The following is a 24,507-nucleotide window of genomic DNA, read 5'->3' on the forward strand; positions in this document are numbered from 1 at the left end:
TGAGCTAAGTTTCCCTTGGCCAGATAATAATTCTGATGTGGTTCTGCTTGGAGAGCTCAAATCCTTTCCACAAAGGGGAAGTGAGGCTAACATGAAATATGTAGACTCCACACTAACATAAGGTGTTCAGTCAAAAGACCTGTTGTCAAAAGAACCCAAAAACCTAAGATTGCTCCAGTGCCTGGCAGCACAGCAGCTATACTGACCACTGTGATCACATCTGAGAGCAGTCTCCAGAGAAGTGGCAAAGGTAAACACCACCTAATGTTCCATAGCAAAGGACTAGGATGTTAACTTAAAACATGCTAGGAATGCTTTTGTAGGCCTATGAATAATACAATCTGTCTTAGAAGGACATTCTTTTAGAGGAGAGAAACAGACTTTTAAGAACTTGCAATAATAAAAAATTAATGTTTTTTTTTTAAAGGATGTTTTAGTGGAACTCAGATTTATATATATATATATAATTTGCAACTAAAATTTGTGACACCTTTTGCACTAGCCACATTGGAATTTTGTCAGCTATAGGCCTTTGCCCACAATTGTGAAATACAATACAATGTTTTTCTGAAGAAACTCTTTACAGAACTGGAAGTTACTTCCTTTTGCTCTCAGTGAAAGCACAGGCATATTTTTTCCATGAGATGTTCTTTTGCAAAAATTAACATTCTACTATATTTTTCCCCAACAGAAAAAGACAGATTTTGTTCCTCCACAAGTGAAAAACATGAAACCTCAAAATGGAAGACAGTTCAGAAGAATCGACTGATATAGCCACAAAATGCTTATTAATTGCTTTCTTTTTCAAAACTTCCATTTTGTGTTCCTGATATTTCCATCTGCAAGCAAGCTATTTGGTTCGAGGAATACTATTTAAGAACAGGGTTGGGCTTTGTTTTGGTTTGTGTTTGGGTTTTTTATGATTTTGGTTTGTGCTATGGATTTCTGTTTGAGTATTTTTGTTTCTTTGGTTTTTCACTACAGCTACTTAAGGTAAGCACAAATCACAATCAATCACAAACAAGCAGAAAATAATCTGTAGCTTTCACCTGAAACCACATTGGGAACTGTACACTCTAGATGAACTACATATTAATGCTTGCAATATTTCACAGTCTTTGTAAATTGTGTGCAGTATTACCAGTGTTTACTGAGATTAATCCTGACATACAAAAAAGCACCAACGTGTCGAACAGGAAAAACACTCCATTGGCAAGACCTGTGCCTAGCCAGGGGAAATGAAAATAACCAGCAAACACAAAATCAGATACACAGGATAATGAGATTAGTAAGTATTAATAAGGGGAATAAAAATTAGGATGTCTCTAGCAGCTGCATCCTTCCACGTATCCTCATGACAAAGCCCAAGATGAAAGAGCTGAACAACAAAGATTAAAACAAATCACTATGGACCATTACTATCTTTTCCCAGATCCTTTAAGCTTCTCATTTCACACCTAGAGGAAGGTTTCACCTTATCCACTGTGACGAGAGGGCTATTCTGAATTGCAGCTCATTATCCCTTTACTCAGATTATCTTCATGAGCTAACACAAAATGTTTTGCATGTTCAACAAACATTCATAGAGATAATCTGAGATCAGCACTGAAGTACAAATAAACAGTCACTACCAGGAGACCACTTCTCATAAACACTCTGTAGCCTACCTCCAAAAGCATTGAGATTTTGAACTAAAATAATGTTACTACTGGACACTAAAAATCAAGATCAAAAAAAGTGAGTTCACATGCCACAAAACATTGTCAAGTGTAAATCACTTTAGAGATTTAATTCATTTCAAATAAAATCTTGACAGGCTAATTTTTACCTAGCAGGCTTTACACTTTGCATTTTGTATTTGAACTACACAAGTGCAATTGTGGTTCCATACCTAATCCTAACCAGCTGGTGAGTTGAAGCTGATTTAACAGCATACAGATCCAGCACTTATTAATCACTATGGAACCCAGAAACTGCAACAAAGATGTTTCCTTTCTTGCTCAGTTTTCTCATTGCTACCCCTCATCTGCCATACTTTGACCTCAACAAGAAAATTATTTCTCACACCATCAGCCACACTTCTTGGCCCCCTCTTCTGCAAGAGGGCTGCCTAAAGTCATGTCCATCTGTGGTTTCATTTTAGATATTCTTGTAGGTCCAGAACAGAGTAAAGGAAACAGAAGAACCTGACCAAAGGTATGAATTAGGGAGAGAATTAGTTTCACATGGTCTTATGACAAAAGGATAACCAAGTACAAATGTTTTAGAACTGTATTAATCTCTTTGATGCATGGTCTGCATTTTTACTCATCTTCATGTTAATCAGTTAATATGAGGACCCAATTTCAGAGTATTTTGGGTAAGAGAAAGATATAGAGAATTGTTATACTTTTTATAAAAATGTTCATTTAATATTTAATAGCAGATATGGGTATTAGAGATTCAATTTCATTACTTTTGTCTGGAAAATAATTTTTATTTCAATTTAGGATGAATCTCTAATTTTCCTTTTTTTTTTTCTTCAATGAGTTTTACATTAGCCTGAAAAGTGACTCTTGCATGAAGAACTTTTTCTAACATGGTAGATGTTAGAACTAGTATCTCCCATCATCCATTTCCACACCGTAGCATTCAATGAGCTACATGATACAGTATTACAAAAATGCAATACAGTTTGGCAATCACAAAATAGTATAAAAGCACAAAAAGTTTCAGATTTCAGTATGTCCTCATTTTGGAGCTCAACTGACAAAACAGCAATCCCTGTAATTATGCACTGTAACTTACACAGTACCAGAAACCCTGTGATACTTTCAACTTTACTACAACCATTTCTAACCTAAAGGAATTTGTTTATTTATGAAAATCTTCATTTTAATATTGAAGTACAAACATGTACCATTATTAGGAATACTATTTCTAGTTATCTGAATTGCTTTAAACATGCTTTGGAGTTGAATAAACAAATTTGTACCTTAAAAACAAAAGCCTGAAAATAGCCTTTTAAAAAAATTTTTAAAGCAAAAAATCAACTTCTCTTATACATCAATGGGGGAAAAAATAACAAATAAGCAAGTAAACTATTTACACCTTCAAATGTTGTGTTAAAATTATAATTCCATATAATTTGAGCATTACAAACTTTACCTCAATTAATTTTCTTTCATAAGAGCTGGCTAGTTCCTCATTGCTTTCTACTTGCTTTTGCTCTGGAACAGTAAATTCACCATCAGTGCTCCAAATGTTTGGCAGAACTACAACAAAGAGATAAGTCAAATTAAAATGTTAAACTACATTAACATCTAAGACAACCTGTTTAAAAGTAAGAGCTCTAAAAGCAACAATTAGTAAATATCTCAGAGTAGGATGTGATACTAAACATTATTACAAATACTAAAATACAAATGCTGCAGGAAGCTTTCTTGTGAGCAAGATTTTATACAGGTACATATGCAAACTATATTTGGCTGTTCTATGCCTACAGCAAACCAATATATGTAAGGTAGTACCTGCAAGTCCTATCCAAAGCCTTTGAAAACTAAGCCTATGTTTCTCTTTTAAGTCTTTTCTATTTCTTTTCCAAAACACCATTCCCTATTACTTGCACAGTATACTTACATATCATAGACATTACAGAAAACAGGGCTGAGAATGAACATTCCATACTTCATCTAGTATTTCATGGGTTTCCATAAAGCAGAATAAGCTGCAGTTATCTCATTCTTGACAGTTAATTGTCTGGTTTATTGCTAGAAACCTCCAATAATTGAACTTCCATGCTTCCCTGAACCATCTACTTAAATTTAAGTATTCTTCTCAAAGTTTTTCTTGATAGCTAATCAAACTTCCTCCACCTGCCATTTAAGCCCATTACTTCTTTTCTTACCTGCAGTGAATGAAAAATACAGTTTATTCTATTCCTGTTCCTACCTATCATTTATATATTAGATGATCACCTAAAGGACTATTCTATGTAGTTTCCTCTTCTCCCAAAGTCCAATTCAGCTTTTCCTCACAGAGCACAAATTTCTGAAAAAAACAAGTTAGTACACACAGAGTAGGCAAGCCCTGATAAAAGAAGGTGTGACAAGTGCTTTCATCATTTTTCAACATCTAAACTATACATGAAACTACTATAACATAGGCAGAAAACACCATAATTAATCTGAATAAATACTCTCAAGCCTGGACACCAATTTTTGTTTCATGGAAGAACAAATACATTCAGAAGTTTATTATTACTGTGAGTGAATTTTGAAAGCTATTTTAGAGCTATTTCTTGCAAATCTTGCTCAAAGTTCTTCCACCAGAAACTTCAAAGATCAGCATTTTCATACACATAACATTGTTCTATCTAAGCATGTTTAAAAAATGGCATGACATCCACCTTCCTGCTGATGGCCGATTTAAACAATAATTTCAGACTGTTCAATCTACAGCAGTGATCACTCATTTTGAAAGCTGATATGGTATTCTTGACACAGTTCTGATTCTTGGGCAATTTATTCATAATATTTGTCGAGTGCTTTTTTGTTGGGTTTGTTGTTTGTTTTTTCTTTTTTTAAGTCATCACAAGACAAAGGATAAAGCCAAGTTTCATTTATTATTTTAGGAAAGCATTCAAAACTCATATTCAGTAGCATCTGACTTGATTGCTGTAGCAAACGTAGATTCTTCTGTATTTATAGTCAGAAAAATAACAGCAGAAGCTAAATTTATTTTGACTCTTTTACAGTAGTTTCCCAGAGAGTCTAAACACAGCATTCTAAAATCTACAATACATTTTAGGACTTTTGCTTTGATCCCACTTGGAAGAAGATTAATCATCAATGAAATTACCCATTATGGTAACAGAGGGCAGCAGTTGTTTGCAACAGTTTATGCCTCTCCAATGAAGACAATTTCCTAACATTACAGCAAAGGAGGACAGCGAGGAGGTTTCAAAGTTTAAACAAACCAGAACACTTACATGTCCACATGTAAGGCTAGATGGAAGGCAAGAACCACAACCTCCTACTGAGGAAATTAATATATAAATCAGGAACAAGAATTTTAATTTAAAATAACAGAAGCACAGAAAATAGTAATTTCTTCATCCTATTTTCTTTGCAAAAACGTCACAATCTCAGAACACAGCGATAAAACAGCTCTTGCAAATACTATGTAACCATCCTAGGCATGTAAGCTTATTAGAACAAAATAACTCCAAGACAAGTTGTTACCATCACTTTAAGTTACAGGATAATCGGAACTCAATAGTTTGCCTGAAGTTACACAGTGATGTAAGTACTGAAAAGTACAAATAGCTATTTTCTAATAAGCAGTAATTCTTACTTATGAAGGCTCACATCTGAGAAATATGAATGCCTGTGACAAGACAGTGCATGTCATATACACAAACTATGGATGTAACAGATCCTAGAAATCTGCTAAAAGAAAAAAAAAATTTGTTTCACTCTCCTTTTTCAAGTGTATCTAAACATAATAGTTCTCAGAGATTATTTACATGCTTAAGCACTTTGAGTCAGAGGCCCCAGTATTTCTGAAATTTTCACATAAATCTCCATTGGCAGCTAAGGAAAAAAAATTGGCTTTATAAAAGTAGAATGTGTAAACCTGCAAATGCTGCTTTGTGGCTGAAATTTATTCTGGCCACTAATGATCAATATTACAGAAAATATCTGAGGAATTATTAAATATTCTTTGAGCATAGAGCATAAATGTCTTTATTTTTAGAAATTTTGTTTCTGTTCCATCCCCCTTTTTCATCTATCAAATCTGACCATCCTACTCAGTTTCTATTCTTATCACTCACTAATTTGCATAATTTTAACATGGCAGAATATAGCTATGCTCGGAATACTTTTTTTTTTTCTTTTCCTATAATTACACTCATCATGAGAACTGTCAGCATCTAATGAAGGATAATTTCTGCTATTATAAGAGGCTTAAGAAATGGTTTTCATGAATAATTCTTAATATGAATCACTACAGTCAAGCAAAGTCGGAAGTAAAAACATGTTCTCACTAACAAAAACCCTTTTAAGGATCAATGAAGTTCTTAAACCACAGACAAGTATATCAACTAGCCCTTAAGAGCAGAATTAATGCAGTATTCATTTATACAGCCACTTATAAGACCACAAAAATGATAACTCAAAAAAAAGAGACAGATAGTGAATTTCTGAAAGGCCACGTTGTCTCTCAAAACACCTTCTGTAGCCAGCAGATACAGATCACACCAGATGATTTAGTATCAAGACTCCAATGCACTGATTCACAGACACTTCTATCACCACTGACCACTGAGAAAAACCACCACATAACACTGCTGCTAACTTAACTTATGATCTTACAGATATGAAATCTGCTCATTAGACTCAGAGAAACTAAGCAAAGGAAGTAAAATGTCCAGTTATAATACAGACTTCAAACAAAAAATGCAAACAGTCTGCAAATACTGATCACCAAAACAACAAGAACTTTAATCTTGAGATACTAAATTTTCTCACAGTAATGATTCTTACATTCCATACACATTTATTCACAGATTATTTTTGAATTAAATTTTCATCTGATAGAAAGTTTCTTGTTGAAAAAAAATTAAGACGACCTCATCTATCAGAAAATACTCTGGAAAAGTACATTCAAAAATATGCACTGGTATTTTTCTCAAAAGGAAAAATATATGAATTTTCACTGTTAGGAGATATTACTCTATCATGGTTGGAAGAGATGAACAGGGCTTATAATTACCTCTTGCTAACCCCCCTTGCATGTAAGTTATTTCATTTGTTTTGGCAAAGACTCAGAAAGGAAGGCAAAGACTTCTTGATTGTTTCTAATCAGCAATAATTTGACAGCACGCCAACACATAACACTGTTTTTGTTTTATATCAATCTGCATTACAAAAAGGTACACAGAATGGCCAATAGCCCAGTCAGAGACACATCAATTCTCATAGAAATCATCATCTTTTTCAGATGCTGGTATTTTCCAACAGGAGGAGGGTTGATGTCATAATGGTTAGCATATGGAATCACGAAACATGTCCCAAGCCACACTTGTTTGTGTGGAACCACTTGCACAGGATTGTGTGGCTGGTTATCTTCAGAGATCCATTCCAGGATCAATCAGGGGAAAAAAAATAAAGTAGATTCTTGTAAACCAGAGATGTGGCTGTTAAATGGTTATTCAGTTTTCATACAAGTGCAGGAGTCATTTCCATTATCTGGTTACAATGTTCATGCCTCCAACAAACAATGCCTCAATGGTAACATACAGGAAAGCAAACCCTGTGCATGGACTCCTGTTTTATTCCCCTTCACTTTATCCTTACCTTCCACTGTTTGACCTTCTCTCCTGAGCATCTGGACAGCTCCTACATACTTCTTAAGCTGCACTTTCAGCACCTCATTTTCACTGTTGATAAAAAGAATGGAATTAATCAGTATTACTGTTTTTTCAAAACAGAGAAAAGCCCATTCCAATGGAAACAAACATCCTATCTGTAATAAGCTTTACCTAAGTTGTGTCATCAAGAGTAAAAAAAAATTCCACATTAAATAATACATTCACAACAGAGTACCAGGAAAACTTGTTTTCTAGGGCCACATAAACATAGCAGTGCAGCAGATTATCTCATAATAAAAAACTTTTAATTATTTAACTTAGATTTTCAATACAATGCTACACAGAGGGCAGAAAAAAGCCATAGTGTGTCTAAATCAAGTCAATCAAAAAATGATGGATGGGATAGTGGAAAAGAGAATTCAGGATGGCTTTATCATTGTAAGAAAATGCCAGCACTTCAACTACAATATTACAGGCAAAAGTTTTCCACTAAACTTATCCTACTAAATTACCTTTAAATATTCATGAACAGTAAACAGCCACCAAACATGTTAGCAAAAATAAACTCTCTTTTTGGAAAACTATCTGGAATGACCCATTATATAATAAATGCAAGTTGTCAAATACCTTCAATGCCCTGCCTAATTTTGAATCAAAAAATAGCTAACTTCCTGTCAATTTCTCTATGTAAAAATTAGCATTTAAGAAAACCCTGCCGAAAAAACTAATAAATAAATAAACCTACTGTAAGGATGATTATTTTTTTTTAGCAGCATAAAACAAGTTCCCTTTTTGGGAAGCATAAACATGACTATGTATATAATGAATTTAAAGACAGCATGCACTATTACTGATAAACACACATCCTCACCAACAAGTTAATTCATGTCAGGAAGAGTAGCAACTGTTCCCTAAGGACTCTTGTATCAAGAGGATGAATTTAGCAGGATAAGAAGCAGCATTTTGTAACATCAAAAGGGGAACATGGGGGAAGAGAGATGCTATTCATATGGAACACAGCAGTGGTTCAGCCCCCCAGCTGGGACTTTGCTGTTCTTTTGGAGAAGGACCAAAGCACCAAAATCTTTCTCAACTTCCTTGTACTATAGGATCCCTTTTAAAAATTATCATTATGAGGGGACAAGGGATGTTGAAAGAAGTTGGTTACTTTTCAGTGACACATGAATTTGTTGTACCTAAGCAGCTTTCAACACTGTTTTTATCACGTGACAAAGTAAACTGTCAGAGGAACAATCATCAGAACATACTCAGTCTCTGTAGCAGTGAGAGAAATTAAAGAAATTTGTTTTAAAATAAGTCAGCCTGAGTGAGCATATCTTTAGATCTTGTTATAAAAGCTCTATCTATTCTTTTAAAATTTAAGTGCCTGACAAATACCTGATTCACCCATATGTGAATGTAAATTCTAAAACTGTGGGGGAAGTGAGTCAAAGAAATACAAAAATACAATTCCTATAACCTGAAACGTGAATATTAAATGATGAAGTATTTGCACTGTCTCAATTCCCCTGCATCACATGAACTTCAAACCCACTTTTGCATCTCTCTCCCTCCCTCAAAGCGAGTTTCAGTATGATGTGTCATAAAAGCAGAACTAGTAATGTTCTAAATGTTTTTGGTTTTTTTTTTAAAGAAAGCTTTATATTAATCAATTTCAGATAGTAGTTCTACGTAATGAAAAGCCTACAGGAGGCTCAGCCATGGTACTTCACAATTGGCACTAAGCACTCTGCCTGTGCAGGCAGAAAACAAACAATTCCCTCTGTGATAAGGCACAGATTATTCATCTTATTTAATGTTTGGGACAGGTTTGTTGTTTACTATAAATGTGATTCATCCCCAAGATCCCAGGCATCATACGTTACTCTAGAGCTTATTTACAATTGTTAGAAGAAAACTACACTATTGCAACAGCATTTTACCTTCAAAAGTCTTTCCTAAGCTAAATCACACTTAAACAGGGAGAGGGTTACAATTCTTCTCATTCAGTGTAGCTGTGGCACAAGGTCAAGCAGAAGGCACAAAGTCATTATGGGGCATGATGTTGCTAACACCTTCATTAATGAACTGGATGCTGGGACAGAGTGTACTCTCAGCAAGTTCATGGACTTCATTCCTTGTTCCACTGCTGCTACTTTTTATGACACTTTCACCACTTCTTACCGTGCCAGGGCCTGAACTTTCGTAGCATGGCGCTCTTCCTGTTCTGCTACTTTCCTTCTCCAGTTGTCCATTTCTTGCCTTAGCACTGCAGAATGTTCCATCTCTCCATCAAGCAGGTTTCTCAGAGATCTGGAAGAAGGCAGCAGCCTCTGTTAGAACATGTCAAACTCTGTCTAGTAATTAGAGGATACTCTATGAAGCACAGAGCAGTTTATCTGATTTATGTACCAAATATAATCCTAAAATTTCATAATTCTACGTAATAAATTCACCTGATTTGATTATACAGAAATTCAAAACCCTATAAGGAAAAATGACCCAATCAAAACAACTGCAAGTGCTACTATTAATTTGTATTATAAACTCATCAACGTGCCCAAAGCACCTATTACAGAATCTGCTGTACCACCATGCAGAAAGAATTCCCTACAGAAAACAGTTGACCATCTGGTTTCAGCACATCAGTACAATCCATACATCTCAGGAACATCAGTACCAATACATTTTATAGCAACTACAGGAGACAGGGAGAGGTCTTGTCTCTACTAACAGCACAGCCATAGAGCTCTGTGTAATATGAAAGATGAGACAGCAAAGGTCAACAGGATGCACAGCAACAAAACCTAAAGCATCCTGGTCCTTTTGCCAATTGACACAAAGCTGAATGAGGCAGTAACTTGCAGTTATGGGAGTAGGCAGGATAAGAGGCAGAAAAATGTGACCTGTTGGTAGTCTTGATACTAAAAAGAAAAACAAACCCTAATTAAAATACCTACAGAAAAACATAATTTACCAGAATAGCCTTACTAGTGAATAATAACAGCATATATTTAACACATTGGTACTCTCATTCATCTAATGATGTGTTCCAACAGATTATATAAATGCAAAGTAGGTTTGATAGCATTCTAAATAAGTGACTTATATTTTTTCCATTTACATCATCATTTTGCCACAACTGAATATAAAGACACAAGTGACAAGCCAATTTCAATATAGCACTGTTAGCCACCCTTGATCACTCCTAGGCCAGAAAAGGCAAAAAGGAATTTTTCTGAATACCTGTATAAGGCCAAGCACCTACTCATTTGGAAAGATATCCTTAAGAAATCTTCAGAATCTTTTGGCTCAAAGTTTTGGTTTTCAAAAAAATTCAACTGGCAAAAGCTCCCAAGACACAGTTATATGCAATTCAATTTCAAAGGAAAAAGCTGACCTGCAAACATTACTTTTGGCTATCAACAGTTGAATATTGAACTACTAAGCTTACCTTTCACAGGAAAAATGTGTGTGTGTGTGTGTGTGTGTATACACATCAAAAAGATAACACAAGGATTATGTATAGCTTTACACAAAGGATAGCTAGTATTACAGAACAGACCTTTTTTAATTATAGTGCTTCTTGACTAAAAAACCAAAACTACCTATTCTGTTCTTCAAGTTCATCCTTTCTATTCATCATGGCCACAATAGCTTGACGTAGTTCATCTAAAAAGAAATGAAAAAGATTAATTTCTCTGTGTATTTGTGCTCATTTGAGATCTAAAAGTCATGTACATAATGGCACTAATTCAGCAACAGATTAAGTCTGATAAATTTCAGTAGTGGACAAAACATTTAAGTTTTTACTGCATCAATCAACTATATCAGTCAGTGCAGACATGCCAGTTTCAGTCTGGCACTGGTATTCTGCTGGTAAACTCTCCCTTCAAAGATTGAACAGTGTTCTCATATCATTTGAAGCTTTTTCATACTAGGTTTTTTTCCCAAAACATTTCTGCTTTTTTGGCCATGGAGAAAGTAGATAATTGTTTTCCTACCCATTTCACATTAGAGCATAAAAACTAATTGACATTAGTAAGAAACATTTCAGTAGGTCATTAGAGAGATTTTGCACTCCATTAATTCAGTACAGGCAAAATAATTATTTTTCTACAGTTACTTAGCATCAGTATACAAGTTCTCTGTATAAGTATTTTTAAAAAAATGTATAAGTATTTTTAAAAAAATGTATAAGTATTTTTAAAAAAATTCCAAATAGCCAAAAGTTAAATTTGTGGGTATCCAGTACTAACACAAATACACACAAACAACAAAAAAACCAAACAAAACTGAAGCAAACACAGAAACAAAATAAACAAAGAAAAATCAACCTTTCTCCCTCTGTAGTATTACTCACACTCAAAACCAAAGCTGTGGTTACATGGCTTCTCTAAACAGCCTTCCCAATGCTGTACTTTCAGCAAAAAAGTCATTCCAGCTTACATTACTTGCCTTACCTACCACCTCCCTTCTACAGGCACTGGTATTTATGTACATGCTGTGTCCTAGCAGGAGCTGATCCAGCTCAAAATTGGTTTTGTTTTTTTTCAATGCTGGGCTACTTTTCAGACAAGCAATTGCAAAATGATCTTACTGTTGAGTTTAATACTGCTGCTGGCACAAATCACATAGCAGAAAGCAGTCAGGGCAGAACAGAACACCTTTTTAGTCAATAAGAATGAGGAATAAAAGATGGATGACCCTATTATTTCTATGAATAAACTTAAGTCATTGCTACTCAAACACGTTATTGTAGCACTGGCTCTGCACTTACACTGGGATGAATACTCTACAATGATTGCCTGTACTCGGTCTGTTTAAATATGTACTGATGGATTAACAGTCATCTATTCTATCAATTACTCAAAACAATCACAATAATCATCTAGTTTATTACCAACAGCTCTTTAACCTAAGCAGTCCACAGTAAACACAAAAGAGTCAAACTTGTATAAATAAATAAATAGAAATAAAGCAAAACAAAACCCTTTAACTTCCTGGTCTTTTGGTGCAAGTAACTGACTAGAACTCAAAGGATATAATCTTATTTAATTCAGGTATAATATTCAAAACTTTTTTAAAATGTACTATTTCTTATTCTCACTTATGCCTCTTCAAAAATTTTAGCAGCATGTTAGAACAATCAGCTGAATGCAAACTAAATCCAGTAGCATACACTGCAGCAGGTTCACTTCAAATCTGCCACAACACCCACAGTTCATAAGCTTTTGTCTGTTATGCTTGTCTCAGAAATCAGTGTATGATCATAACCTGATTTTTTCAGCTAACTTATGTCATGTTCATTGTGTGGGCTTGAAAAAGGAATAAATTAAAAAAAAAAAAAAAATTAAAAAAAATCAAGTGTCACAGCAACAACTATAAATTTGGCATTCGTTGACTTCCAGGCTTTGCAGTCTTCAACAGTGGGAGAATGGCCAAGCATATCCACTTCTGAAAGCTGATGTTTGAATGTATGTCCTACTTCTGAGCTGCTTTGTGCATTGGTAGGCTGTAAAGTAACATTAACTGCAAGGGATACACTACTGTTATTAAGGATCAGCATTCAACACCAATATACCCAAAAGTTAAGTTATAATCAGTTTCATAAAGACAGATATAATAAGATAAAGTCTTCTAAATTACGTAATCTGAAGAGATATTTGCCCAACAGTAATTCCAAACCAGGTCTTTCTTTATCAGTAGAAAAAGACAACATAAAAGCAAGGAATGTGCTAACTAACTCTTTTGCATTAAGCCTCACTTCTTCAATCTGTAGCACCTAATTACTAAGAAAGCAAGTGCTTGCACTAAAACATTTGTCATTCACTTTCATACTAGATGCAAAATTTAGCTTCTATAAAGCTTTTATAAAAGTCACATTCAGAGCATGAAATAAAACAAGTGCCATGCTTTAAGACACATCTGTCAGTTCCCAGATCTCCAGAAAAGTCAAAAGTTTCACAACTCTCTGTTTAGCCAAAGATTGGGTATGATTTGCAATCACCTGAAGACTGAGCTCTAAGTGATATCATCTCAGTGTATATAAGGTCACACAGCACTCCTCTGCAATCCTGCAGATAGAATACCAGGCTGAGCTGGGAGCAGTCTATAGGAATAATTTTTATTTTTTTTTTTTAATTTTCCTGAGTGATACTCTCATATTTTCAGAGACAAATAAAGCCTCCAGCAGACTAGTTACATCTTAAATCAGAAGACTGAACTTTAGAGACATGCTCCCTAAGCTGCCTACATGAACACTAGTTATTAAGGCTTTATTTAGTGCTCAAAAATCTCGTAAATATTACCCTGTTATGTCAATATTAATGGGGAAAATTTTAGTAGGAAACAAATCCAACAATAATGTGTTGGCTTTCTATTGTATAGAAAGGTTCTGATTAAAAAATGTTCATTGATGAACTGCTGCTTTTTTCTCATTGATGAAATCTATACACCTTCTTTCCACAACAATTTTTATTATCTGTCAGTGACCAGTGACAATAACTTACAGAACAGGTCAGAAGCTTTTTTAAAGGATAGAGAAAGTCCAGAAACATGCATTCTATTTGCTTACACAGCAAGGATAAAAACATAATATGTAGGTTTGATTATTCCATTAAGTTCTTCAGTGATCATAAAACACTGCAGACTTGCTCAAGATTACAAAAGGAAATAGGATGTAAAATGCTACAACCTTCGTGCATTTTGCCCAGCTTTAAAAACAGAAGAAAATTACAGCAGAAAAATTAAGTTCCCAATTATTTACTAAAATTAGCTCTACAATCAAAAAGCCTTGTAAAGGACACAAGTAGCATCCTTCTAAAATGAAAGTTTTGGAACTGCTTTTTTTCCACTAAAAAAGCAAAGTGGGAAGACTTGTGTTGGTAGGAAGAATTTTTCTGGTACGAAACAATGCTGAAAATATAATATTCCAATGACAAAAATTGGAGCAGACAAAGTTTATAATAAGATAATAGGATTTTTTTAAAACTAGAAAATTGTATAATAGTAAATTTCTGACAGACTTAATTCTTTGCAAAATGGATTGTAAGACACAGCAACCAGTAGAGTAAGTTTTCAAATTATGTCCAACATACACAGGGAAACTAACTCTATGTATTTGGATTCCTCGAGTGATATTAGTAATTTTTTGAGATGTATCTGCTGCTAAGTTAATCTTTACATTACAAATGCACAGAACATAAGTTCAGGAAAATCATACAGAATGGGAGAAATTTTTAAATACAGCTTCTTTCTGTAACACAGATTTCTAGCCAGTGTAACAAAAGGACCGAGAAAAGGTTAGAACTATCCTAGTAAATTTGAAATAGATTTAAAAAAAAGCAAAAACAAAAAACCACAACAACAACAAAAAAAAAAACCCACAAAACAACCCAACACATACACACACACACACACAAAAGAAAACCAAACAGCAGCAATAATTTCAGGCTTTGCCTTCAGAAGTAAGCAGCACAAAAATTCAGTCACTGGAGACCTCACTGCTTTTCTCACTGCATTATTGCAGTCCATTTTTCTTGTCTGATGTGTTAGAATTAGTTGCTATGCAACCAAGCTATAAGCCTCACCATTTAATAATTCTTCTGCTAATTGCAATAGAGAAAGAGCTTCAGTGTCTGCCTTTGTCATTGCACTGAATTCTTCCTGTACAGAGAATCTATGACCAGTAACAACCAACTTGATAAAAAGCATTTTTATTTAATTTATCTGGGATCTGCTAATTTAAGGGTATTAATTTACATGTGGAGTCAGCTGAATTTTTAATATGATGATAATTAGATTTACTAATTGTTATACTAGCTTTATTGATTTTTTTTACATGCTTTCCCCCTTCCTTCCACCAGAAACCTCTGAAATGTAAAATTAATGGTAGTGTATATGCTTCTGTTGATCCCATGGTCCATTCATTTACAAATTGCTAAGTACAGAGAATGAAAAATCTTAGAATTTCCTTTCCATTTTATAGCTGTCTTAACTACGGGTAGAATGTGAGGGACCGAAGGAGACCAATTGCGGCCCCTGCTGGTACTTTGGTAATATACCAAACCTAACAATAAAATCAATAGACTGCAAGAAAACCATGAAGTTTTCCATTAAAATTCTAATACTGAAAAATAAAATTAAAATGTAAGAAAAAAAAAGATATTTTAGTAACAACATGAGCAGAGAATATCCAGTGATCGATGTATCACCAGCATTATCAACAGTAACTCCATCTACATATTCAATTATGTCCCTGAAGGGTCTCACACTCGTGTCCCAGTTCATTCAGTACTTTGTAGGAAAGGAGTTTTCAGCTTTGTAAAGTTCAGTCAGCAGACACAAGCCAGAGCCTATAACAGCATCCAGTAAAAATATGTGGTCTACCTCCTCTGACATACATTGACAGATACGTTTTGAATGTGACATTAGAACATTGGATTAGAGTATCTTCCAGGCTCATTAATTTTGATTATTTCATAAATCAGTTTCAGAAGATAATCATGGCTGAATCATTTCTTACTTTCCAAGTGACATAGTTTTAAATATGTACAAATTTAAAAAGGAAAACAACACCCCACCCAAGAGCCTGAGAAATAAAGCAGTATCTACCAATTCAGTTTTAAACTTTCTGTACAGTGAGGAAAATAAAACCATGCTGGCTTACATGTTTAGACAGCTAGTTGGTTTAAGAAATAATATTTTGTTCTACAAATTTATATGAAAAAAAAAGGGTAAACAAACTAAAAGGTACTTTTACCCATCTCTTTCTACAGGAGAGGCTATGTTACCCTGTCCAGCTCAACTCTTAACCCCACTGAAAATGCAACCAACCTCCACCTGATTATTAACTAAAGTTTTTGCTTATGGAAGACCACTTTTAGGTTTAGAGCAGATTTCCAAAGCAAAACTACAGATTGAGTGTACATAGAAAGAGTCCCAAATTAGTTTGGGTTTATTTCCAACTGGACATTTATGTAAATAAATTATGTGAAATCACTTGAGAATCAACTAGTGTCTGAAAAGCTTGCAGAGATCAAAAGACATTAATCAAATTAAATCATGATTGTTCATTTAACTACTCAAGCCTCATGGCTGTGGAAAGAGAAGCTAATGTCATACCAGTTGCAATGAATCATAACCTGGGATCTGCCAATACAAAAATCATTTTAGAGAAAGGATTTATAACATAGCCAGCATACCAGAAGTGCTATATGCCTCTCTAAACAGATCTTAATGAAATAAAAATAGACAGGAAGAGCTGTAGGATCTTCAAAGTTAAATCTATCAATCTAGATACATCAAGGAGGTACTTACTAATTGTCATGGATTCTGGCACAGTGGCTGAAGGCAATATATTGCTTAAAGTATTCACTTGAGCTGGAGGAGTGACTTCCACTCTAGTCATAAAAGTAAAACGTTATCAATAAACAAAAACTCAACCTTGAATTCAAAACTTAAGAAAAAAACATTCCAGAAATTGTATCAACCATGTTCAATCACCTTAATTTAATTATCCTTTAAAGTATCTGTTGTGAGTCTGATTAGAATACATACAAAAAGATGCAAATCAACAGGCCAGAGGATACATTAAAAAAAAAAACACACAACCCAACATTAAAACCTATTTCCAAAACCATGAGGTTAAGTCTGCCTGTTATTTGACATGACTACGTGACCTATTCAAGAAAAGTTTGATATATGAGAATGTAAAAAGGGTACTGTAGGCTTTTGCATTTGCTTTCCAAACATTTGAAAATGACTCTGATGAACAGTGTGCTTTGCAGGACTGAGTAGCTATGCATTAGGTAACAATAATAAGTTGACAGCTGCAGAGTGAGGATTTCTTTAAAGAAAATATATTTGACACTTACCTGTAGGGAAGATCAGATCTTCTTGGAATCAGCTCTACTGCATGCACATTTTCATGCTCTTCTCCATTCTCCAAGTTATCTAAAATAGATTGTGCAAGCATTAGCTTTCTTCAGTGAACAGTATTTTAAAAATAAAAATAAATTTTAAAAATATTAAGAAGGTTAGCTATGCTTCTAATTAGAAAGACTCATCTTTGCTAATGCTTTCAAATTTTTCCTTCAAGGTTGACTTCTGCACATAAAAACTGAAAACCAGCAGGACCGTGAAGTCCTGTACTTTTACATTGATACAAAGTACATTTCATGCTGATAATAATGTAGCAAAACTTTGAAAAGAGGACTTACTGAAGTTATTTTTTTTCAAGCCCCAGGAGTTTAACCAACATGTTATCTGATACTCATTACACATCTGCCTGTGACTTGCAGGGAAAGAATTTGTGGTTAGTCCCCTGTATTTGAAACCTTCAAAATCACCAGTCCTTTATGTATTCACAACAGAAAACCATGGCTTCTCTCTGGCCCCTTTATGCCTACCAGAAATCAGACAGCTATTTTTTTTTAAAACATGGATAATAAGCATTTGTCCACAGATCCACAACTGTCAGGATCAAAATACACACACCACTGGACCTGTCATTAAGGTAGCTCAGGTGAAAAGAAACAAAAAATCAGATTTTCTGCACCTCACTAAGTGTTACAAAGTTACCATAAAATAATCCTAAAATCGCAGGTTAAAACAGCACAGAAGTCAGAAAACTGGAATTCTAGGAAACGTAACAGGAATTAACAGTTATGTCTGAATGATTATGGAAGAGACAGTTCATTTATTAAACAGTAGAGTTTACTGAATCTCAGTTCCTGAAACACATATGCCATTATTCTTCCAAGCAACTGAATTTTGATTCAGGCTTTCTCATTTCTAGGTAGATGGAGATATGATATGCTCTGACACACCCCTGAAGCACTGTCTTTAAAACCGTTCTGAGATGAAGCAAGATGAAATATGGGCTTTTGGTATCTTAACCCTGTTAGCCCCTGTAACACCTAAGAGTTGTCTTCTCTTGTAATTTGTTTACCTAGAATTTGGTAAACTAAAACACCTACCTGTCTGGGAATAAGAGCCAACAGCACTGACAGGAAATAGAACATCTGAGTCATCATTCAGGACCTGCAGAGGAGTCCAACTGCATATCTGAGAACTGAGTGTGCCTATTTCATGAGACCTGAATTTAAAATAAATAAACAAACCTATTTATATTGCAAATATTCATGATCACAATGTTTATATTTCTTCCAGAGACATCACTGCAAGAAAAGTCTTGACTGCAATCTTCCTACCTACTTCTTGGTTCAAACACATACATTCATTAAAGACCACACCATTCCAAAGCAGATGAGACAAGCAGTGCTTGTGTCTTTTCCTCCAAAGGGATTTCTGTGTCAGAAATTGAGGGCATCTTAGTATCTAAAATTATTCTTTTTCTCTCAGTTTTGTCTTGTCTTGTATAACTGTGTACTCTAACTATAATAGGCTTCATCTGTTTAAAATATGCTGTCTTATTGTGAAACCAAAATAGAGCTGATGTCATATTAAGACTAAGGAAACTTCAGATAGGACAGAATTATAGCCTGGATATAACATGCAACAATTTCAACTGAGAACTTCAAGAACAAACCCGAAATATCAAAATTTTGTTTTTCAGTGGAATGTAGACCCAAAATACCATCATCACAGTGGTCAAAATGGTTTAAATTAGGGAAAAGGAAAAAAAAAATAGAGGGGAGAGGGAAGGGAAATAAAAGAAGACAAAAACCTGTAGTAGAGTTAGTTAGATAAATTTGCCAATACCCATGAAAGAGAGAAGAGGAAAAATAAAATCAATTTTTAAAAAGCATGGAAAATTTACCACTAGCTCATGCAGTATTACTTACTTTTCCAAAGCTTCAGCTTCACCTTCTGTGCCTTTATTTCCTACCATTTTTCCATATAATTCATCCTCATCTGCATCTTCATCATCAATGTTTTTCACATCTAGTTTCTGGTATTCATATTCTCCATTCATTAACACTGCACTGCTCTTCCACGAATAGTTACTTTCATTTCCATTCAGATTTTTTCTGAGAGTGCTTTCAGATCTCTCTATGCTCTCCTCTGAACTTTCTGCTGTAAGTGGAGTCTTTGTGGCATCCCCCAAATTTTGTTCATCTTCCTCTTCATCAAAAGAGATAATATTTGTCACTCTCTTCTTCTTTTTTCGGTCCTTTTTATATTTCAAATCTAGTAACAACATACAAATTTACACAGTTCAGAAAGAAGAAACAATGAAATACACTTTTTTTTTCTTGAAAGAACTCATGTACTAATGAAATTAGTACAGAAAAAACCATACGGATCTACAAGGCATTTCATTCTCTTTCAATACTGAGGAGCTTTTAAATCTTTTTTAAATTAAAAAAACCACTAACAACACAAATAAAACCAACAACTTGCAACCAAATATAGTTTTGTCTATATTCTGTAAATAAAAGTCAACTATCAGAAAAACACAGTCAGCTTGCTTCCTCACTCAGCTAATGAGCTTGGTCTAGAAATATACCAAAATCCTCTCCAACTACCATCTATGCTGTGACAGCACTTACTTTTAAATTATCACCTACTCTCACTGATTCCATTGTGTACGTGTGACTAAATGATCTTACAAAGTTGAAGCACTCCAAGAACTATCAGAAATTTACTCAGCAAGACAACTTACATCAGTACTAAACTGTTTTGCTTAATTCAAGTCCAGCTGTTACATATCCACAAGAGATATTAACATATTTTTAAGAGTAAGAGTGTTCATGGGGAGTGCAAACAGAAATCCAGCAAAAATCATAAATTTTAATGAAAATTTCCCATTTGGTCAAACATTCAACATACATATAATGGCATTTGAACAGACCCAACTTTTTAAAGCAAACTTTTAGTGTAAGCTGTACAGTACATATACTGTACACATAATATACATTATATTTCAGTTACCTGCAGCACACAGTCAGTTATTCTGTTATTTCATCTTCAAAGCTTGTTCTACACTAACTCTTGAATAGTTTCTGAATGACACAACCATTGCAAAAACACTTACCAGCATTTACAGTTCTTGAGAGGACAGGAAGTGGGTCGGTCTCTTGATCAGGTTTTATTAGAATTGAGACAGCCGATGATGCAGTTATCTCTCTAAGAAGGCTGCTAACACCCTGAGTGGATTCTTTCAACAATGAGGTTACATTTTGTGTTGATTCCTTTAACAAGTCAGACACGGTGGGTGTGCATTTGCTCTGCCCATTTAAGTCCTTATTGTCAATATTGATTGCAAAAAGAATGGAGTTCAGACCTTCAGATTAAAGAAAAGGGGGAGGGAAAATACCAAAAATTCACTATATACTTCATTCAAAAGTTATGCAGATAGAACCTAAGACTTAACAAAAACATGGCATGTTAAATGCTTTTCCCCTTAAACTTCCCACAAGTCTCCCTATATGAATTTCATATACAATTCATTCTTTTTCAGATGATGCTCAAGCTGCATCAAGATGATGCAGTTTTGAATTTGTTGGTGGCTACTGAGCTGCTCATTAAATAAGCAGCAAGTACTGTATTTAAACCCCTTTCACTGCAATTTTAATATTTGTTAGTTTCTGTGAACCCCATCTTCCAGGATGACCCATGTGATAATGTATCTGAGAAAGGGCACGTAAAGGGTAAGAATACATTGCTTCTACAGTCAAATTCCAGCAAATTAAATGATCTATCATTCCATACTCTTACTCTCCTTTCCATGTGTTCACCTGTAGTTTGGGTCTTACTATAAAATTCCATCATTGCTCTGTTCTAGTCAGGAAGAATGCATATTGTTTTCTCTAAATTGACCTATTTTTTTAAAAAAAAAGCCAGCCCTGATCACTGAAGTTAGAAAATTTATGTGGCTTCTGAACTGTAGGAAGGCCAGATTTAGTGTTTAAAAAGTTCATAAATTCACAGCATAAACTGACATAATACCTTGACCACTCACCCTGAATGTGCATCTGACAAACATTTTCCACAGAAGCAGAAAATGTGATAGAGAAGCTCCTAGCAACCAGAAACAGATATAACATCCCAAAATAAAAGTTTTCCAAGAAAAGTAGCATTTAAGAGAAAGTCTTACCAGCTGCCATAGTAGGGATCATACTAGAGCGTTCTTCATCCATCATAAAAGACCAGTCTTCATAGAAGACACTGTAATTTTAAAAGAGAAGAAAACAGAAAAAAAGTCCTATATTAACATATATTCTACTTCTGCAAGACATGAAAATGCTGAAAACTAAGTATGAGTGGATCACATTATGTCACAATAACTCCCTGAAGCCCTGAAATAGACTGAACTGTCTGAACAGTTATGAAAGACTTGCTAAATAGCATTTTATCTTCAGTTTTAGCTCTCCAGTTTTTTTAATGGGAACAGCTATTCAGGGCAAGGAGGTTCATACTGCATTAGCAGTCACAATATTTCTCTACATCTATTGCTACACTGCGTATGTTTTTAAATAACTTTAGCTGACCACAATTATCAAGCTATTTTATAAAAAATATTAGAATGTGTGAATACAACCAAAAAGATCCACTTCATCTTGAGCAACCTGATCCAGTGAAAGATGTCCCTGGTCACTGCAGAGGGGTTGGTCTAGACAATCTTTAAAGGTCCCTTCCAAACAAAATAATTCTACAACTACATCAATTATGCTAAATAGAGACAACTAGGAATTTGAATGCAGGGGAAGAAAAAGTTAACATTAATTTCACTGTGTACACATGAATTTAGCTATTATAAATAAATGTGTTATTTTAGGAGCAGGATGCTGCAGTTTTACTATCAGGATTCAGTTAACTAATCATAAAAAACTGACAGCAAGGAAAAACTCAAACACTATTAAACAATTTTGCCAGATTCATATAGAAGTTTCCAAAACCATATAAAAACTGGGGATGGAAGCTGGTTCTGTAAATCCCATTTCATTGCCTAACACTTATATCTTATTCTGGAATAAGTGTTTTCAGTAATATTTTATGTACAATGTAGGGAGTGCTGATAATCTTGCTATTGAGCAAGTATTGCTACACGCATGTAATTAGTGACATAGCAATCCAAGTCACCAATTTCCTCACAACAGTTTTCAGTTTTTTTCCTTTGATTTCATATCAAAATCTATCTTGCAAGAAGACACATGGGAACATGTTCTCACAATAATCTTATCCACTACATCCATTAATAGATTCAAATGAAAATTTTCCTTCAGCTGAATTCAGTGGACTTCATCAAGCTCAACCACTATTGATAAAAGGAGAAAATACCCCAAATTTCCAAAAAGAAAAGGAGTTGAAGACATACAAGAAAAAAGGTAGGACTCAGTTAACGATGAACTTAGGTGCATTTTGCACAGTTCCCAATAATTTCACAATGCATAGCAAGCTATTTTCAGTAACTCCAACACCCAGGTTCACCAACTGGTACAAAACTACTTCCAGGTGACCTGCAGTAGTAACCTATTGCTCGACTTTTGGAGATTCCCAGTTACGGCATGAATATCTCCAAAAGGCAACAGGCAGTTAACAATGATGAATTGGCAAGACCAAGGTTGCAATTGCATACTATTTTAATGAAGTAAGAGAGGCACCTCAAAGCATGGTGTCAAGGCCTCAGTGAGGAAAACTGCTGAAAAAACAGGAAAGAAATTGGGAAAGGATGGAAATGAAGATGAGGATGAAAGCATCCATTCTGATATCCTAGAATGAAGTACGTTTCCTGTGACATGTTGATAGAGGCACAAGCCATTATCTTCATGGCTGCCAACATTTTAAAAATGAACAGAAATATGAGGTTAAGTGACATAGCAATTGATATGGTTTATTATTATAGCTGGGGGGTTTGGTTGCTTGCTTGGTTTCTTAACATCAGTACTTCATTTGTGAACATATTTCCTACATTACAAATACCAAACAGAGTACCTGAGTCGATGCTTGTCAGCAAGCAGCATATGAACATATCTTTCCAGGGAATGTTCATTTAATGCACAGCGCAACCAAGCCCGGCCTCTCCCAATGTCTGTTGTAATTGTCTTCAGAGAGTAAAATCGCTGCAATTCGTGTTTATTCAGAACTTCTTTCACATAGTACCAAAACACTGGCTCTTGAATAAAATAAAAAATAATCGTTATTAAAAAAAAGACCAAAAAAACCCCACTAAGCTCATATCTGAATGCATTTATCATGCATTTTTATAAAACAAGAAGGTATTGGCATATAACTTGGAACAAAGGTGAATCATTTACTGTCTTCATGTAATTCTCCAGTTAAATAGGTTATTTATTTCTACAGAATGCAGCCTATCGAAGCACTTGGAACTTTTCACTTCACTGAAAAAGACAAACATACATGAAAGGATACTTTTATACATTTTTAAATAGAAGTGACACTTGAAAACTCGCCTAAGCAGCCTCACATATTCAGTTGAGAATATTTTATGCAAAGGGATAAAATGCTTTAGACCCCTACCTTATTTTGTGTGAATGTTAAAAACTACATGCAAAGGAATGGGTAACTCGAGAACTTGCAGAGATACAAAGAACAAATTCATGTTATGCAAAATTAAAAAAAAAAAAAAAAAAGTTATATTTAAAAGGCATTCATACCCTTTACACTAATATAATTTCTTTGCCCTGTCCCCAAATATTCTTTAAAAAGGTTTTTGCAGTTGTCTCAAATGTCTCTGTTGAAGGTAATAAAAAACCTACATGAGGAACTGTAAATGTACAATAAACCACCAAGTATTTTACATATTCCTGTTTCTTAACTAAATAAGGACATATTAAGGACTAAATAAGGACTTTAAGGACATATTTCTTACAATTTATCTCTTAAGGTTGAATTTTCTCAGAGTAATAAGAACAAGCAAACACCAGATAATTCACAAGTACTTCACAAGACTACTGAATAGTTACTGTATGGTATAGTTTGGCAATCTTTAGTCATTAATATTGCATCAAACACTACTTGAATGCATCTTATAACATTAACAATAATATTCACATGGCTTTGATTTGTTATAAATAGAATTAGTTGAATGATGAGAATACAGCTATTAACACATTAAAAGACTGAATTTAAGACCAATAGGATAGTTTTAAAAGCCAAACAAATCCAAGAAACCAAAGCATTACAAAAAAATTTAGAACACATCAGTCTCTTCCTGGCTTCTT

General features: G+C 34.4%; 1 protein-coding gene across 1 annotated transcript in view; it reads right to left on the reverse strand.

The window, feature by feature from the left end:
- SNX29 (sorting nexin 29) overlaps positions 1-24,507 on the reverse strand; it is a 78,194-nt gene that overhangs the window by 45,183 nt on the left and 8,504 nt on the right. The window contains exons 5-15 of the mRNA XM_030459779.1: positions 23,258-23,438; positions 21,420-21,490; positions 20,361-20,606; positions 19,165-19,513; positions 18,337-18,455; positions 17,233-17,311; positions 16,676-16,758; positions 10,963-11,026; positions 9,539-9,667; positions 7,341-7,423; positions 3,148-3,254 (exon numbers count right to left, since the gene is read on the reverse strand). Of these exons, the coding sequence (XP_030315639.1) occupies positions 3,148-3,254; positions 7,341-7,423; positions 9,539-9,667; positions 10,963-11,026; positions 16,676-16,758; positions 17,233-17,311; positions 18,337-18,455; positions 19,165-19,513; positions 20,361-20,606; positions 21,420-21,490; positions 23,258-23,438 (1,511 nt within the window). The remainder of the gene's footprint in view (positions 1-3,147; positions 3,255-7,340; positions 7,424-9,538; positions 9,668-10,962; positions 11,027-16,675; positions 16,759-17,232; positions 17,312-18,336; positions 18,456-19,164; positions 19,514-20,360; positions 20,607-21,419; positions 21,491-23,257; positions 23,439-24,507) is intronic.

The sequence above is a fragment of the Calypte anna genome, chromosome 14 (genome assembly GCF_003957555.1).
Source record: "Calypte anna isolate BGI_N300 chromosome 14, bCalAnn1_v1.p, whole genome shotgun sequence".
In the NCBI taxonomy this organism is placed as follows: domain Eukaryota; kingdom Metazoa; phylum Chordata; class Aves; order Apodiformes; family Trochilidae; genus Calypte; species Calypte anna.